The sequence below is a fragment of the Sceloporus occidentalis genome, unplaced genomic scaffold (genome assembly GCF_023333645.1).
Source record: "Sceloporus occidentalis isolate IW3139 unplaced genomic scaffold, rSceOcc1.0.p SCAF_5, whole genome shotgun sequence".
NCBI lineage: Eukaryota > Metazoa > Chordata > Lepidosauria > Squamata > Phrynosomatidae > Sceloporus > Sceloporus occidentalis.
This window is the reverse complement of record NW_028316985.1, coordinates 124,730,223-124,747,733: the sequence shown is the minus strand read 5'-3', so window position 1 is coordinate 124,747,733 and position 17,511 is coordinate 124,730,223. Positions and strand designations below refer to the sequence as shown.

The following is a 17,511-nucleotide window of genomic DNA, read 5'->3' as shown; positions in this document are numbered from 1 at the left end:
TGTTCAGAAGAGGTTTGCCATTGCCTTCCCCTGAGGCTGAGAGAGTGTGACTTGCACCCAAGATCAGCCAGTGGGTTTCATGGCCAAGTGAGAATTGAACCCTGGTCCATAGAGTTGTATTCCAGTGCTCAAACTACTATGCAACACTGACCCTTTATAAAGGGTGATATGGCCTTTCAAATAACTTAGGTCCAAAATATACTGCAGAAATAATTCAGTTTGAGACCCTTAAAAAAGTGCTCTGGTGCCACCACAAACGACACTCCCCAGAATCTCATCGCATTGAGCCAGGGCAGTCAAAGTGATGTCTCACACTGCTTTATCACACTAGGGGGCAAACAGGATTTAAACGAGAGTTAAACCAGAGTTAAAGAGGAAATGCCTGATGTTTATCACACAACATCTCCTGTTTAAATCCTGTTTGCCCCCTAGTGTGATAATACAGAAATAACTCCGTTTGACACCCCTTTAACTCCCAAGGCTCAATGCTATGGAAGTCTGGTAACTGTAGCGTTGCGATAGGCATTTATCCTGGTGCCACAACAAATTCCAGAAACCCATACATTGAGCCGGGGCATCAAAATAGTATCTCACAACACAAGTGGCTGTGTCCACACTACAGAAATAAATCCATTTTCACACCCTCCTGGGGCTCAGTGCTATGGAATGCTGGGAGAGTTGTACTTTTGTTGTTATTGGTGTTGTTGTTGTGAGAGAGACATTTAGCTTTTTGTGTCCAGAAAGTGGTGCCACACCAGAAACAACACACACAAAGTGTAGCTTCTCCTCTTTCTCTTTCTCTTTCTCCTCCTCCTCCTTCCCTCCGCCTCTTTTCCCGCCCTGGGGCCTTTCCTCCTCCTCCTCCTCCTCCTCCAGCCCTCAGTCAAAACAGGCCACTTGGTGGAGGCCGAGAGAAGAGGAGGAAGGGGATGTATTTGTGGCAGACGCCGCCGGAGGAGAGCGGGAGGCTGCTGCTGCTGCTGCTGCCATGGGCGGCGGGGGCCGGGGCCTTGCTGGCCTCCCTCCTGGCCCTGCTGGCCTCCCGCTTCCTCCTGGAGCACTTTCGGCTCTGGAAGGTGATGAAGCCCATCCCGGGGGTCAGCCCTTGCTACCCTCTGCTGGGCAACGCCTTGCTCTTCGAGAGCGAAGGAGAAGGTAATGCAGATGGAGGAGGAGAAGCCAGGTTGCCATGCCTAGGCTGCAACCACACTGGAGAAATAACCCGGTTTGGCAGCGCTTTAAACTCTCTTTCTGGCTCAAGGCTATGGAATTCTGGGAGTTGGAGTTTGTTGTGGGGCTTTGCTCCGCTCTGGGCCCCACAACAAACTCCAACTCCCAGGATTCCATAGCCTTGAGCCAGAAAGAGCGTTTATCCTTTGTACATAACTTTTCTGGCTCAAGGCTATGGAATCCTGGGAGTTGGAGTTCGTTGTGGCCCCAAAGCTCTCTCTCTCTCTCTCTCTCTCTCTCTCTCACAGAGAAGGATAAATGCCCCACTAAACTACAGTTCCAAGAATCCTATGGCATTATTGGTCCAAGGCAGTTAAAGCAGTCTAAATAAGAACTGATTATTTTGACACTGCTTTAACTATCCTGGCTCCATCCTATGGAGATTTGGGATTTGTAGTTTGTTGTGGCAACAGAACACTCTGACAGAGAAGGTTAAATGTCTTGCTAAACTCCATTTTCAAGGAACCTAAAGTATTGACCCAAGACAGTTAAAGCAGTATCAAACTGGATTATTTTGACACTGCTTTAACTATCCTGGCTCCATTCTATGGAAACTTGGAATTTGTAGTTTGTTGTGGCAACAGAGCACTTTGACAGAGAAGGCTAAATGTCTCACAAAAATATAGTTCCCAAATAGCACTAAGCCTTGGGAGTTAAAACGGTCAAAGTGAATTATTTCTTACATCACTTTAGCTGCCCTGGCTCAGTGCTGTTAAATTATGGGATTTGTAGTTTGTTGTGTCTCTCACAAAACCACATTTCCTAGAACTCCAATCCTATGGGATGCTGGGATTTGAAGTTTGTTGTGGCACCAGAGCTCTCTGACAGACAAGGCTAAATGTCTCTCACAAAAGTACAGTTTCCAGATTTCTGTACTATTGAGCCAAGACATTTAAAGTGGTGTCAAACTGGATTATTTCTCCAGTGCGGATGCAGGCAGAGCGGGAGCTATAAATACATTGTGGGCAGTTTGCACGGTCTGGAAATAAACTTCTGGACAATGGCTCCATTTTGCAATGAATTCTTTGGCGTATTAAAAGAAAAAAAGGAGATTGTAAGGGAAAGGATTGCAAAGGAGTTTGCTGAAAGAGGAGGCACAAAAACAGGAAATCTGCTTCAGACAAGCCAAACATATTTAGTCTTTTACATTCAAGACTTCAGCACCGCCTCTGCCTAATAACAGACTTGTCTTGTGACAACTTGAAAGACTTTAAAACAAGTTTTATATGGCATAAACCTTTGTGGAGGGTAGTCCCATCTCACAAAATGGGCGGCAGTCTGAGAGTTTTATTCCGTCAAATAAAACGATCTCTTTTAAGAGTCCCAGATGTTTCTCGGTTCTTTGTGTTGCAATAGACCAACACAGCTGCCAGCCTCTTTTCTAACAGTATCTGAAATTTCCTATTTCCTTTTGACATTTCATTTCTGGGAGGAGAGTTGTCTGTGCACCACACTTCTGCCACTTCCAAACTGGGGTTCCTCATTGCACTTGTGACTTTGTTTATCTCACTCATGCATAGGGATGGAGGGAGTGTGAACTCCGGATTAACTGCTCACTTTTACTTCACTTTACTTTTACAGTACTTCACTTTTTCCAGGGGCTGAGAATAGATTAAGAAAGCATCTACTCTGTAGAAATAATACAGTTTGATACCACTCTAAGTGTTGTAGCGCTGTCCTATGGAATCTACAGGTTTGTAGTTTTACAAAGCCTTTAGCCTTTTTTGCCAAAGAGTGGTCGTGCCCCACAAAACTACAAATCCTCGACGGAGCCATGACAGTGAAAGTGAGGTCAAACTGCATTATTTCTACAGTGTATATCAGTGGTTTCCAAACTTTGGTCCTCCAACTTGAGCTCCCAGAATTCCTGACTGATGGCCAAGCTGGCTGGGGCTTCTAGGAGCTGAAGTCCAAAACATCTGGTGGGCTAGAGTTTGGGATCCACTGGTAAATGCATCCTGAGTAAAAATAGGATCCAGTGCTCAGTTCTTTGTCTTCTTTCAGATCAGAGCTTGAAGAAGTTACTCCTTTGGGCTACAGCTCCCAGAATCACCCAAGTATGTGTGGACTACACTCTACATGGCTTGTCCATGTGTTCCCAAATCCTTACTGATTTTAAAGCAATTTCCATTTTACTGGTCCAAAGTACAGATTACGGTCCAAAAGCACACTGCAGAAATAATCCAGTTTGAGACCACTTTAACTGCCCTGGCTCAGTGTTAGGGAATCCTGGGAATTGTAGTTTATTGTGGCAGCAGAGCTATCAGATAGAAAACTATAGTTTCCAGAATTCCCTAGCATTGAGCCAGGGCAGTTAAAGTGGTCTCAAACTGGATTATTTCTACAGTGTGTTTTGGATCATGTTAGTAGCTATCACTAACAACTACATAAAAAGCATAATTTTTATGCTAGAGTTAGTACAAGGTTCCAGTCCAGAGCGGTCTCTGTAGTGAGGGGCGTGTAGGCAGCTTTAATCCTTTCCTTCCTGCTGTGTTTCCAATTCAGATTGGCACTTGTATCCCTTCAATTTGTATTGCTAGATGGTTTCTTTCTTTCAATGGAACTGTATTTATCTATGCCAAATCACCATAGAATTAGGACTGTTGTGTGCTGTGAAGTCATTACCGGTTTATGGCAAATCTCTTTTGGGATTTTCTTGGCAAGATTTGTTCAGAAGGGGTTTGCCATTGCCTTCATCTATGGCTGAGAGGGTGTGACTTGCTCAAGGTCACCCACAGGGTTTTCCATGGCTGAGCAGGGGTTTGAAACCTTATCTCTAGGTTTATAGGTCTAATCTGCACCGAAGAAATAATGCAGTTTGGCATATTTTAACTGCCCTGGTTCAATGCTATAAAATTCTGGGATTTGTTGTTTGTTTAGACACCAGAGCTCTCTGACAGAGAAGGCTTAGTATCTCACAAAACTACAAATCTCAAAATTACATAGCATTGAGCCATGGCAGTTAAAGTTCTATCAAACTGCACTGCAGTGCAAATTGGACCATAGTCCAATGCTCAAACCATTATACCATGCTGTCATAGCATGCCTGCATGCTATAATTCTTATTCATATCTAATGGGGGGGGGGGGGGAGACTATCTCTGTTTTGAATGTGTGCTTTGGCCCTTTGTGTAGTTTGGATTACAGTTTGCTTAGGGACAAACTTTTATTGAACTCTGCTGTACTGTGAAGTAAACAATCCATTATCTGTAGTGAGATAATGAATGTTTCCCAACTGATTTAAAAAAGCCTTCAAAACAGAGTCTGTTGAGCTTATGAAGAGCATAAAAGCAAATACTCCAGATACCTTGTCTTGGGAATTAAGTATTCTTGTATGGCAGGAGCTTTTAAATTTTCCTCACCTATAAAAAAATGAGCTTCCTTGTCTCTTTGCATGTATAGCTGGCCCTCCACATTTGCGGCTTTGTCTTTTGTGGATTTGATTATTTGTGGATTTGATTAATATATTCCTCCAGGAATTGATAGGTCCCCCAGAGAAATTCTGCTGGAAATTGACCATAGAGTTGCATTGGAGGACCTAGGGATTCCTAGAGCAAACACTTCTCTAGGCATTTGTAGGTCCTCCAGAATGATTCTGTGGTCAAATTTTGGCAGATGTTGACCACAGAGTTCTGATGGAGGACCTAGAGATTCTTAGAGAAGTGATCTCTTAGGTTAAAAAAGTAGTGGTTTTTTTATTTGTGGTTTTTCCACTTTCATGGGGATCCTGTGCCCCTAACTCCCGTGAATATGGAGGACCTACTGAATTCTTCTGGTGAGCTAAAGCTGTGCATCCTACAGTCCTGCACTTATATGCAGGCTTCAAAGATATAGCTGTGTTAGTCTGTAGAATCAGGATGTAGAGAGATCTTATAGCACTTTTGAGACTAACTGAAAGAAAGACGTTGGCAGCATGAGCTTTCTATGCATGCTATAAGCTTCAGAAATCTGAGACTGTTGTATTTTTGTTTTAAAGATCTGAGTCCTCATATTTTCATACAAAATATATTTATTTCACATTCTTAAGGCACAAAACTAATCAACAATCTACCCCATACTGTAGTTAACCATCTCATGGCTTCATAATTTTGAACAGCTGCCTCTTCCCAATACAGGCTGTGAATTGGGAATGATGTGGTAATAGTCATTTTATCTGTCTGCAAAGATTATGGTGGGAAGAAAGAATTGTAGGCAGAAAGCAATAAAGAAAAGAGAAGGAATTTTCTTTAGTCCTCTAGCTAAATTGCCTCTGGGCAAAAGCTTCAGTCCCAAAACGGGGAGAGCTATTCCATTGTTGATGTGATGCCCTGCTGGGATTGCCCAGGGTGATACTGAATCTTTCTGTCTCATATACACATGTACACAGGTATTTTAAAAAGTTTGAGTGCCATGCAAGGGGGCATTTTTGAGGGAAGCAGAAAGTGCCAGGGAAAGAAAGACAGGGCTAAGTATTACATGTTCAGCAGCCCTCTTCAAAAAATTGACTTTCCATGGAGCAATTTGGTGACAAGAGAGCCTTTTATAAAACCCAATTACAGTGTGAGAGCCAGTGTAGTGTAGTGCTTTGAGTGTTGGGCTATGGAGACTATCATCCGGGGAAAATGGGGATCAACAAGGCATTTTCCTAGGAAAGTCGTTAGATTGTAACAAAGATTTTCAGACGATGTCACAATCTAAGAGGACTTAGCCCGGGAAGAACCAGGAATGCTCCAGCAACAAACCATTCATGAGTTTTCCCTGTGAATGGTTTCTTGCTGCAGCATTCCTGGTTCTTCATGGGAGAAGTTCTCTCAAATCGCAGTGTGTGTGATCTTTGCTGTGATCGTGCAACTTCCCCAGGAAAATGCCTTTTTAATCTCTTGATTTCCCCCTGTGTGATAGTCTCCTATGATTCTGGAGACCAGGGGTTGATTCCCTGCTTGGCCATGAAGTGCACTGAGTGACCTTGGGCAAGTCACATGCTCTAAGCCTTAAGGGAAGGCAAGGGCAAACCTCCTCCAATGAAGTCTTGCCAAGAAAACCCCATGACCTTAGGTTTCCGTAAGTTGGAAAGGACTTGAAGACACACAACAACAGCAATTACAATGTGGGGAATATTTTCTGGAGGGAAGAGCATTTTTTTTTTGTATGTGTGTGCCAATGAGGCACAGGTTATTATTCTTGTAGTGATGTGTTTATCCAGTAGCTCTGCTGATGCGTGTATGTGTGTGTTGTCCCTCAAAATACCTCCCTTGAACTAGTTTGACTGTTGGGCCTAAAAAGGGTTGGGATCATAATTTTATCCTGTGGGGAAGACTCTTGAGTATAAACAGTGCCGTTTTATTGCACCATTAATCAACTGTGATGGTATGGGAGGCAATTATGCTTAGATTTCCAAGGGGCGTTTGTTGTTGTTAACGACCCTTGAGTGGCGATCCTGTGGATGAGACATCTCCAAGGCTGCATTCACAATACGATAGAAATCATTTTGGAAACTGGTGTGTGTGTGTGTGTGTGTGTGTGTGTGTGTTTATATTGCGCTCATTCTCTCAGATGTGATTTGTGAGAGCCCCTGTGCAAAACCCACTTAAACCTGTGTTTCTGAATCCGTTTACTGCCTTTTTTCAAAAGCACTGGTTTTTTTGAGGAAGCTGCCAATGGGAAAGCCTTGTCGATCCCATGTAAAGCATCCCGCTGCTGCCTCCACTCTTCCTCTTTTTCCTTCTTTTCCCTCCTCCTCCTCTTCCTCTCACCTTCACTGCTCCTTCCTCCTCTTCCTCTTCTTGCCCCTGCTGCCATGTCCTCCTTCTTTTTCCTCCATCCTCTTTTTCCTCCTTCCTCCTCTTCCTTTCTCCCCTGCTGCTGTGTCCTCCTTCTTCCTCTTCCTTCTTCCTCCTCTTTTTCTTGCCCGCCCCGCCATGTCTTCCTTCCTCCTCTTCCTCTCGCCCCCGCTGCCAAGTCCTTGTTTACCTCTCCCTTTCCCCCCGCCACCACACTGCCATGATCAAATCTCCATGGCATTTTATCCCTATTACCGTTCCCCCTCTTGAGTGTGAACAGCAATAGGGATAAAATGCCACAGAGCGATTTGATCGTGGCAAACATAGTGGGAACTTCAGTTCACAATGGTATCACTGAAGAGACCTGGATCTCCTTGATACAAAAAGGTAAGTGTGAATAAACCCCAAGACTCTTTGTCCTCCACTATTCTTCTAAGTTCTGACAGATTCATACCTGTGACCTCCTTAAGTGAGTTCATCCATCTAGCATGTGGCCTTCCTCTCTTTCTACTCCCCTCCACCTTTCCTAACATTCTTGTCTTTTCTAATGAGTCTTGCCTTCTCATGATATGGCCAAAGTATGACAGCCTCAGTTTAGTCATCTTTGCCTCCAAGGAAATTTCAGGATTGATCTGTTTAGGGACCCATTTAGTTGTTATTTTTGCCGGCCATGGTATCGTCAGCACTCTTCTCCAGCACTCTTTAGGAGCTTTTCTAGTTCAATCATAGGCGCTTTACAGACCACCTGAAAGCGGCAGTCTGCTGCCGCCTCCATTTCTGCTGCCAGGAAGCTGCAGCCTCCAAAAGTGGCTTTTTCTGCACCACGCTTGCGATGCACGAGTGCGCAAATGGTGCACTCATGACATCGCAAAGCAAGGGGGACGTGCGGATGCTAAGTGTCCGACACATAAAAATGGCTGCACCCGTGTGTATAGGGTGCCGCCATTTTTACGCACCCATCACCTGCTAGGGGTGAGGCCGGTATGGATGCTAGGTCCTCGGCCAACCCCTAGCACGTGATGGGGGTGGCGCAAAGGCCTGTGCGGAACGGGCCATAGCTTCCTTCCCCATTCTGTCTTCCACTAATTTTTTGACTGCAGTCCCTGTTCTGATCAATGTTTTATCCAAGGTCAAGAACTCTTTTACAGTGGGCCCTTGGTATCTGCGGGGGATCCGTTCCAGCCCCCCCCCCCCCCCCGATACCAAAATTTGTGGTGTGGCCACATGGCTGCACTGCCATTAGGGAGAATGAGATTGGAATCCCCCTATCAGTTCTTCATAATTAATATTTTCATCAGAGACTGGCAGGCATTTCCTGCAAAATATGCCATTGCCAAGTAGCCCTCTTCATGCTTTATTCCTTGTGAAGGAGCATGTTGTTGTGCCCACTCCAGTGGCTCTATTCTAATCCTCCATCTTCCACACAGTTTGACAGAAAGTCTGAAGGGAGAACATCACTGAACTCGTGGAAGCACAATTAGGAGACTGGAGCCTTGGAAAATCTCCTCTCCTTCCACACATCTGAATGCGTACAGGTTGGGTGATGTGGCAGGAGGGGAACAGGACCCACCAAACGGGCAGGACCAACAGCAGGATCTTTCTGTCCATTGATCTCATGAAGTCCTTTCATATGAAATAATGCATGAAAGCAATGCATTTATATGGCCAAAATAAATTGCTGTTATATTTATATCCTGCTTCCCCCTATTGGGGCACAAAGCAGCTTACAAATTAAAAGAACAATACAATTAAAACATTCAAAAGTGAGCATTAATAAATGAATTAATAAACAAATTAACGAGTAAATGTACATGCTGCTAGGCTTTTTATTTTTTCAAGGAATGGTGAAACATTGTATTTGTTGTCCACTGTACAAAGTTGTCCACAGGTTGAGTCTCCCTTATGCAGAATTCAAAATATTCCAAAATGCAAAATTGTCCACATAGGTGGCTGAGATAGTGTGAAAGCTTTTTTAAAATAGAACTTCCAAAATTCCCTAGCCTTTGGCCATACTGGTGTGTGGGGAAGTAGTAGTGCAAAAAATATCTTTCCCATGCTCTGTTCAAATCACTTCCTGATTCCCTCCTTTACATTGTATCTATGCAACATTCTGGATTTGGGGAGGAGGAGTTGTGGCTATTGAAATCATTGGTTAATTTTGCCTAGAGGGTAAGATATTTTCATGATAATAACTGTCAGTACTTTGGATGTCTGTATTCCAGCTTTCTTTCAACAGTTGATGAAATACAGTGAGGAATTCAGAAACATTCCACTCTTCAAGCTGTGGGTAGGACCAATTCCCTTTCTGATCTTATATCACCCAGATACTGTAGAGGTGAGTCTATCTCAGTTGTTACTGAACATGCAGCATGATTCTTAGTCTCTTTATTCAGGACAAAGCAAGCATTTAGGAGTACAGTGGATTCTTATAGGACATTGTGCTTAATGAGGATCACCCCTAAGTAAGTGTAACTAGATATGCAAGAAATATGAAAGTATCATAAAAATGTTTATTGAAGCCACTGTGAATTCTAAAACTTTGGGCTTCATGCCACAAAGCCCAATTTCATAAGACTAATGTTTTTATTCAGGGTGTTTCTTACCTGTATTAAATCAACATGTGAAAAAGGGAGGACCTAATCCTGCCCCTCTTGTCTTACTCTCCTCATATGAGGTTGCCTCTGAGTATGTGTCCATGGGGTTGTATTCTTATTCACACAGAGAGCCTGATTTTCCAGTGGCATTGTTTCAGTGGAGACTCCACATGAGTAAAGCAAGGATAAGGATAGCTAGGCTTCTCTAAATCTTGCTCTTCTCATGAGTTGAGTCAAGTAGGGTAAGTAATGCTTGAAAAAGGCTATAGAGGAAAATATGGTTTTGTCAATAAGTTTGCTAGAGCCAATAATACTTTATGAGTGTCTATATGGGGTGAGTAAATTGATATGAACCTTTCTCATGCATTCAAAGAATGTATGAGGGAGTTGGTTGTGGGGTACATAGGGCAGCCCTGCCCCACCTGTGTATTGAGTGCCTACTTGGGTACCGCCTGCTGCCCATGCGTTTGACATACATGAAAATCATAGGAAGTATTTTATCCTTTCCCAGGCTGCATGTCCATTATGCCCAGTACTCTCAATGCTGACTGATACAAACTCCACAGATCCTACCTGGACATGAACATGAGTCTTTCTGCATGCAAAACATGTATTTTATCACTGAGCCACAACTCCTTCTAAACAAACATCATAATCCTAAATTCAGCCTCTAATTAGGGCTCCCATTGCTGTCCAGATCAGTTGGTGGTGAGGGATCAGATCTGCCACTGGACTACCTTGCTGACAGGGAATAATGAGATGTGTAGCCCATATCCAACATATCTGGAGGTTACTAGGGCCTCAAACAGATGGAAGAATTGTCCCAAAAAGGAGTGTTAAAATACTACTTTTTGACACCCAGTTGAGGATTGTAGCGGTGGCCCGGATTGGGATTGGGCATGGGTGGCTACTGCACTCTGGGACAAACAGTGCTGGCATGGTCCCGGCACAGACCTTTTGCACTAACTGCTTCACCCTCATGTTGTGGAAAACTGTTCTGAAGGCACACAGTGCATCCACAGTACTGAAGCAAAGGGACAAAATAATGCATAGGGCTTTTAACGTGTGAATTGCATCATCTTAAAGGAATTGCTTTGGCTATTCCTTTTGGTGGAAGGAATTTCCATTAGCTCCCATTCCCTCTTCACATCTGCTTTGATTCCAGTCATTGTCAGCTTCCTCAGTTGATGTTACTTGCATTTTAAAAATTTGTACCTTAGATGCAAAAACAAACAGTTTTTGCAAAACTAAAAGGTAAAACCTTTAAAAATCTTCCAGATCTTTAATTTTATTATTTGGATTTATTGTGCTTTTGCATGTGATTTTACTACTCTGCCCTACATTTTAAATTAATTTGTTGCTACAAAGTTTAATTACCAGTATTGCCTGTTTTAAAGCACTTAGTGATTCTATAATGCTGGTTTAGTTTTTATTATTATTATTATTATTATTATTATTATTATTATTATTATTATTATATTAGTAGTACATTACTTGGATTGTATTGTTTCATTGCAATCTTGTTAACAACTCAAACTTCATAAGCAACTTTGTGAACAGTGTCCAAAACACACTGCAGGTATAACCTAGTTTGACACTGTTTTAACTGCCTTGGCTTAGTGCTAGGAAATCCTGGGAATTGTAGTTTAATGTGGCATCAGAGCTCTCTGATAGAGAAGGCTAAATGTCTCCCAAAACTACAGTTCCCAGAATTTTCTAGCATTGAGCCTGGTCAGTTCAAGTGGTCTCAAACTGGATTATTTCTGTAGTATGTTTTGGACCTTCGTTAGAGGAAGACTTACACATTGTATAAGTACATTTTAAAAGGTTCTGCCTCAGATGAATTTCTGGAAAACACATGAAATGTTCTGAGAACAATCTGACCAAATAAGGGTGTCATGGTCAACAAGGCCACCATGGTCCTGTGTCACTTCAACCTTGCTGTTGAAGTGATCTACCCCATCTACCTCATTCTGATAAACTCGGTCTGTTCCACAGCACTTGGATGAAGAAAAAAATCACATTTTTAAAAAGTGATCTGAATTAGAGAATTCAGTCAGCTGCCCTTTCAGTTGAGAAGGCAACTTTATAACTGTGCATTAATAAGTCAAAATATGTGATCCACAAAACCAAGTATAACCTAGCAGTCCTGTCTGGAGTCCACCAGGTGCATAACACACCATCTTTTCGCAGCTTCAGGCAAGCAACCAAGTTGGGATGTTTGTTACACTTCTGGTTAGCCAACAGTAAAGGCTGCTTGATTTCATTTGCCTTCCTAGGTCACAAATTCTGTAGGGCTGTTCTTATATAAACGTAGGGGCTGGACAGATTGGCAGAAAGGGATGGCAAGACACTGCCCCTTTCTGCCCCATATGGAGACCATGGCAGCCAAACGCTGTGGCCTCCGGGAGCCCTAAAAAGAATCAGCTCCCTGGCAGGTTCTTTTTAGGCCATGCGCAGGGTGCCATTGGCACACTTGCGCACCATGATGATGTTCATGTGGCATGGTGCTGTTTGGGCGCTGCACCACACAAACACCATTGTTGTGTGCCCCATATGGACGGGTGTGCACCTTGACGGCGGCCAGGGTGTGTGGTAGGGTTGCTGTAAACGCTCAGCCCCTGAGCAACCCTAGTTCCAGCCCAGGCCAGCACAAATCGTTCGTCTGTACAGGCACTTAGTTATTACACTGGTAATAAAATTTGCAAAGCTGAACTTAGATCCATATATGGTGCAGGGGATGTGGGATAAGGAAAGTGTTTTGATGTGCATTTGAGCTAAGAAAAACTGGATAGAGATCAATTTAGTGGTAGGTGGAGCTATAAGTATTTGTTTGCAAAGTTGACCTTTAGACCAGGACTAGCAGTACAATCCTTTCCATGTTTACTTGAAAATAACAAGTTCCATTGTGTGTGTGTTTAGACTTTTGGTTCTATTGCTTTTTGTTTTGTTTTTGTTTTCCTGGGAGGAAATCCTATGCAAAACATGAGCAGACAGGATTTAGTAAACATAAATAATGTTGCTGGATAAGATTTTTGATATTCCTGGTTAAAAGTACTTCTATTATTCAAAAATGAGAAAGAAAAAATATTTATCCAGTTCAAGGACCATAGAAAACTTTGAACTTAGTTTTGTATGATCAGTATGAGGTTTGTGTTTAAGACAGATATTGTGTTAATGATTAACTAGTTTGAAAGTTTCATCTGAGTGCTATTTGTCATACACATGCAAGTTCTTTTTTGTTTTAAGTTTTAAATTGGCAAGTGCTTGAAAGGTGATTGTTTCTTCTGAACAGAGCCTACACATGTGGGAGCTTTCTGTGCATGAGTTCTAACCTTGCAGCCTCTATTCTGTATAACAGATTTGTATCCTGAAAAACAAAACAAACATTTAAGATTGTATGGAGAGAGTCCACCTGCATCAGCTTTTGTTCAGAGTTTGATATCAAAGTATAGAGAAGGATCAGGGGACATCATCCTGTTCTGAGATTTGTGTTGTGGTATTGCAAGACTGGTCTTATGAACAGAGTGTTGATGAATAAGCATTCTCATATTAAATGGCAGGGCTTTAATATTCTGTATTGGCCTGGGGAATCATGTGGATTTCCAGGTGTTCCGGAATTATAACTCTCAGCAGGCCTAGCTAGCATAGCCAATGATGAAGTATGTTGGGAGTTGTAATCCAAAAACCTCTGGAAGACCACATCATTTCTCTAGATCATTACTGGTCCTTATGAGTTGCAAAAGGAGAATAAATTATCCCCAGCCACAATCCAATTTTCAGAAATGATACTGATTACCCATTTCAGCCTATTTTATCAGAAGTGGCTGAATGTTGTTGTTGTTGTGTGCCTTCAAGCCATTTTCTGATTTATGGCAACCCTAAGGCAACCCTATCGTGGGTTTTTTATTGGGGCAAAGTTTCTTCAGAGTTTCTTCTTCTTGCCATTACCATGGTCGAACTATTACATCATGCTGGCTGTTGTTGTTTTTAAATCACTTAGCCTGTGGGGGTATCTAAAGAGAGAGGCCAGACTGAAGTAATCATTATCAGTCCTGCAAACAACAGGCTATCCAACTAAACTATTTAAGTAGATAAGTTGGTTTTAAGGATGAGTAGAACAGATAAGCATAGAAATAGCTAATTTCTCCTTTTTCATAAAAAAATAATGCTTTGTTTTCTTTTCGCAGATTATTTTGAGTAGCTCAAAGTATATTCAGAAACCCTATCCTTACAAATTTCTTCATCCCTGGCTGGGCACAGGACTTCTAACAAGGTAAAGTGGTAACTGGCCCTGCTCATGCTGCTGGGCACACACTGGACCTTGTCTTCTGTGCTGGGTGGGGTGATGATGATCTTGGTGTGGTGGAACTTTCCACAGGTCCATTGTCATGGACAGACCATTATCTAGTAAAATTTAGACTCACTGGAACTCAGAACCTCTGCAGGAGTGGGGGTCCCATTAGGATGGTCCGCCCCAGGAGGCAATTCTGTTGAAGTTCTGGCCTGCCTTTGGGATGAGGAAATGGCCAGGGAAGTGGACACAATTATTCCTGAGCATCCCCTCTTATGGAGTGGAGCAAAACCAGCCCCTTGGTTCTCCAGGGAGTTGATGGTGATGAAGCAAGTGAGACAGAAACTAAAGTGACGTTGACATAAGACTCAAAGTGAATCTGACCGAACATGGGCTAGAGCCTATTTAAAGGCCTACTTGGTGGCAGTGCTGGCAGCAAAGAAATTATTTTTTGCTGCCAGCATTGCATTTGCACAGAGCCGTCCAGCAGAGCTGTTACAAGTGGTCAGAGGTCCTTTACACACTCACTCTCAAGTAGAAAATGCAGATGACTTGGAGGCCCACTGTGAAGAATTTGCAGTGCATTTTGCAGATAAAGTTGCTCAGATTCACTCTGACTTGGATGCTAAATTAATACAGTACCAGTGGATGTAACCCTGGCTCCTTTGGGTCCAGTGTTAATGGATACCTTTCAACTTGTGCGGCCTGATGAGGTGGACAGGATCCTTGGATAGGTAAAAGCCACCACATGTGTCTTGCACCCTTGTCCTTCTTGGCTTATTAAACAAGCCAGAGAGGGACTGCCTGAGTGGGTAAAGGAGGTAATCAATGCTTCCCTACAACAAAACAGAATTCCATACTGCCTAAAGGAGGCAGTTGTGAGGCCTCTATTAAAAAAAGCCATCCTTGGATCCCACAATAATGAATAATTGTTGGCCAGTGTCCAACCTACCATTTTTAGAACATGTGGTGGCTTCCCAATTCCAGGGGTTTCTGGATGAAACGGATTATTTAGATCCATTTCAATCTGGTTTCAGGCCTGTGTATGGAACAGAGACAGTCTTGGTCGCCATGGTGGATGACCTACGCAGGGCACTGGACAGGGGGAGTGTGTCCCTGTTGGTTCTCCTGGACCTCTCAGCGGCTTTCGATACCATCGACCTTGACAAGCTTCTGGATCGCCTCTCTGGGATGGGACTTGGGGGCACTGTTTTACAGTGGCTCCATTCCTTCCTGGAGGGGTGAACTCAGAAGGTGGTGCTAGGGTACTCCTGCTCACCCCCCTGGCTTTTGGCCTGTGGGGTCTCTCAGGGTTCTGTGTTGTCTCCTCTGCTTTTTGGCATATACATGAAGCTACTGGGAGAGGTTGTCTTGAGTTTTGGGGTGCGGTGTCATCAATATGTCGATGGCACTCTGCTACTCCTTTCCAGCTCAATCCAAGGAGTCCCAGGCAAAGGAGGAGGGGAACAGGCAGCATGCGCCGGCTCTGCCCCCTTCTCCTTTGCTTAGGACAGCTGGTCCCAGGCAAAGAAGGGAAATGGGCAGCGTACATGGCAGCTCTGCCCCCTTCTCCTTTGCTTAGGACTAGTTGGTGCCAGGCAAAGGAGAAGGAGGTGGGTGGGGCTCACACTGAGATCGCAAATAATCAGATCATCCACTTTGTCCATGACCATTAGAAGACTGTCTAGTTGGACTATCTACCACAGTTGATCAAACTCAGAAAATACAAGAAACTATGGTTAATCTAAACTAGGAAAAAAGTTCCAGAATTCCTATTCTTGGTATGCTAGTGAGGAATATGGGAATGGGAAGTGCACAGGCTAATGACCATGAAGAAGTGGAATGTAATCTACAAAAGCTTATGATAAAGTAAATCTGGTAGTTGTAAAAGTGCCACAACTCCTTTTTTACCCCTTTTAACCCCTTCTCTTTAGGACGAACACTAATTTTTCATGATCTGTTTTATTATAAATCACTAAAGCTATAATTCTATGTCAACATTTAATGCGTTTAAAACATTTTTTCAGGGATTTGGGTGTACGTATAAAGAAATTTTAAAATCTTTGTTTTGCAGCACTGGAGACAAATGGCGATCAAGAAGAAAAATGTTGACTCCAACCTTCCATTTCACCATCTTAGAAGATTTCCTTGATGTGATGAATGAACAAGCCAATATTCTTGTTCAGAAGCTTGAAAAACATGTGGACAAAGAGCCATTTGATTGCTTTTTGTACATTACACTGTGTGCCCTCGATATAATCTGTGGTAAGTCCTAATGTTTGCTTAGTGGCTTTCTAACATTGTAGTTATAATGTAAGTGTACAAATTTCATTTCTTACATTGGAAGAATGAAATGTGTTGTGAAAAACCCCTGGAAAGCCTTCTTTCTCTGATAACAGTAGGCTTATGTTTTGTTGTCTACACTGAGCACATGCTAAGTATTTTTTTAAAAATATTTTTCTGTTTTGCTTTTTAAATAAATGCCAGTTCATTAATCCATTCTACAGAATAGGAATTTAGAACTGAAATTGAAAGAGCAGAAGAAGGAGGGATATTCAGGGATGGCTCAAACACATATTTGAGGAAAGTGAGACATGGGAGGCGATGGAATGCTGGGGAAAGATAGCCCTGTAGATATGTTTTGCAAATTTGCATGACTTCCTTCACTTCCCAGCTTCCTGTGTTGAGCAATAACTTGTGAAGTGGAATTGTAAGTGTGTTGAGCTAGCAATAGTTATAGTTGTTTCTGTCATCAAATGTCCTGCACAATAAAAAGGCCTGAATAGGACTAATGGTTTCAGCAATTGTGTACAGTGTGAGTGGCCTTGGAGTACAGATTAACATTGTAGCTCACAAATAGAGATGGTCCCAGGTTTAATTCTCAGCTGGATGGGACTGAAAAAGGCTATTTCTGAAAGCCTAGAGAGACACTGTCTGCCAGTGTAGATTGGGATGGAAATAACATGGCCCTCAGGATTCATGTGGCCTGTCAGAAATTTCTCTGTGACTCTTGAAGCTCTCTAGTGCTTTCTGAGCCAGCTCACAAGTTGAAAATTGCAGGAGAAAAAGGAACAATTACTCCTCTGGAAGCTTCCAGGAGTAATGATTTCTGGATAAAACAAATATGGGAATACCCACACCTTCTATCAAACTCCAAAGCACTTTTCACAATAAGAAATGGCTGCCTATCACTTCCAGCTTTCTTGAAAACCCTCGGGGGTCAAAGGCAGCCCAGTGAGATCCAGAGTCAGTGGGAAATGCAGTAGTGTGATCCCCTGGCTCTCTTGTGAATGCTCACTCCAGTGCAAATAGGACTTAGCTAGATCAGTCAGTGCTCTGACTCTGTATAAGGCTGCTTGCCATATTCCTGTTCTCACCATTGCCAGTTTGTAACACTTCTTACAGATGTCATCTCTTTTCTATTTCTAGAAACAGCTATGGGCAAGAATATAGAAGCACAAAACAATAAGGATTCAGAGTATGTCCAGGCTGTCTATAGGTAAGCTTAAATGTGATCCTGTGTCCCAGAAGAGCCTAGCACTTTAGCTAGAGGGTAATTGGGGGAGTGGGGTGAGTCTGTGCTTTCAGAGTGAACTGCACAAAGGATTGGCTTGCATTAAGTTTCCTGCAGACTG

General features: G+C 42.9%; 1 protein-coding gene across 1 annotated transcript in view; it reads left to right on the top strand.

Annotated features, from left to right (window-relative positions):
• The first annotated feature begins 899 nt into the window (after positions 1-899).
• LOC149312778 (cytochrome P450 4V2-like) overlaps positions 900-17,511 on the top strand; it is a 29,424-nt gene continuing 12,812 nt past the window's right edge. The window contains exons 1-5 of the mRNA XM_089525342.1: positions 900-1,155; positions 9,211-9,323; positions 13,773-13,858; positions 15,951-16,141; positions 17,306-17,375. Of these exons, the coding sequence (XP_089381468.1) occupies positions 930-1,155; positions 9,211-9,323; positions 13,773-13,858; positions 15,951-16,141; positions 17,306-17,375 (686 nt within the window). The 5' untranslated portion in view covers positions 900-929. The remainder of the gene's footprint in view (positions 1,156-9,210; positions 9,324-13,772; positions 13,859-15,950; positions 16,142-17,305; positions 17,376-17,511) is intronic.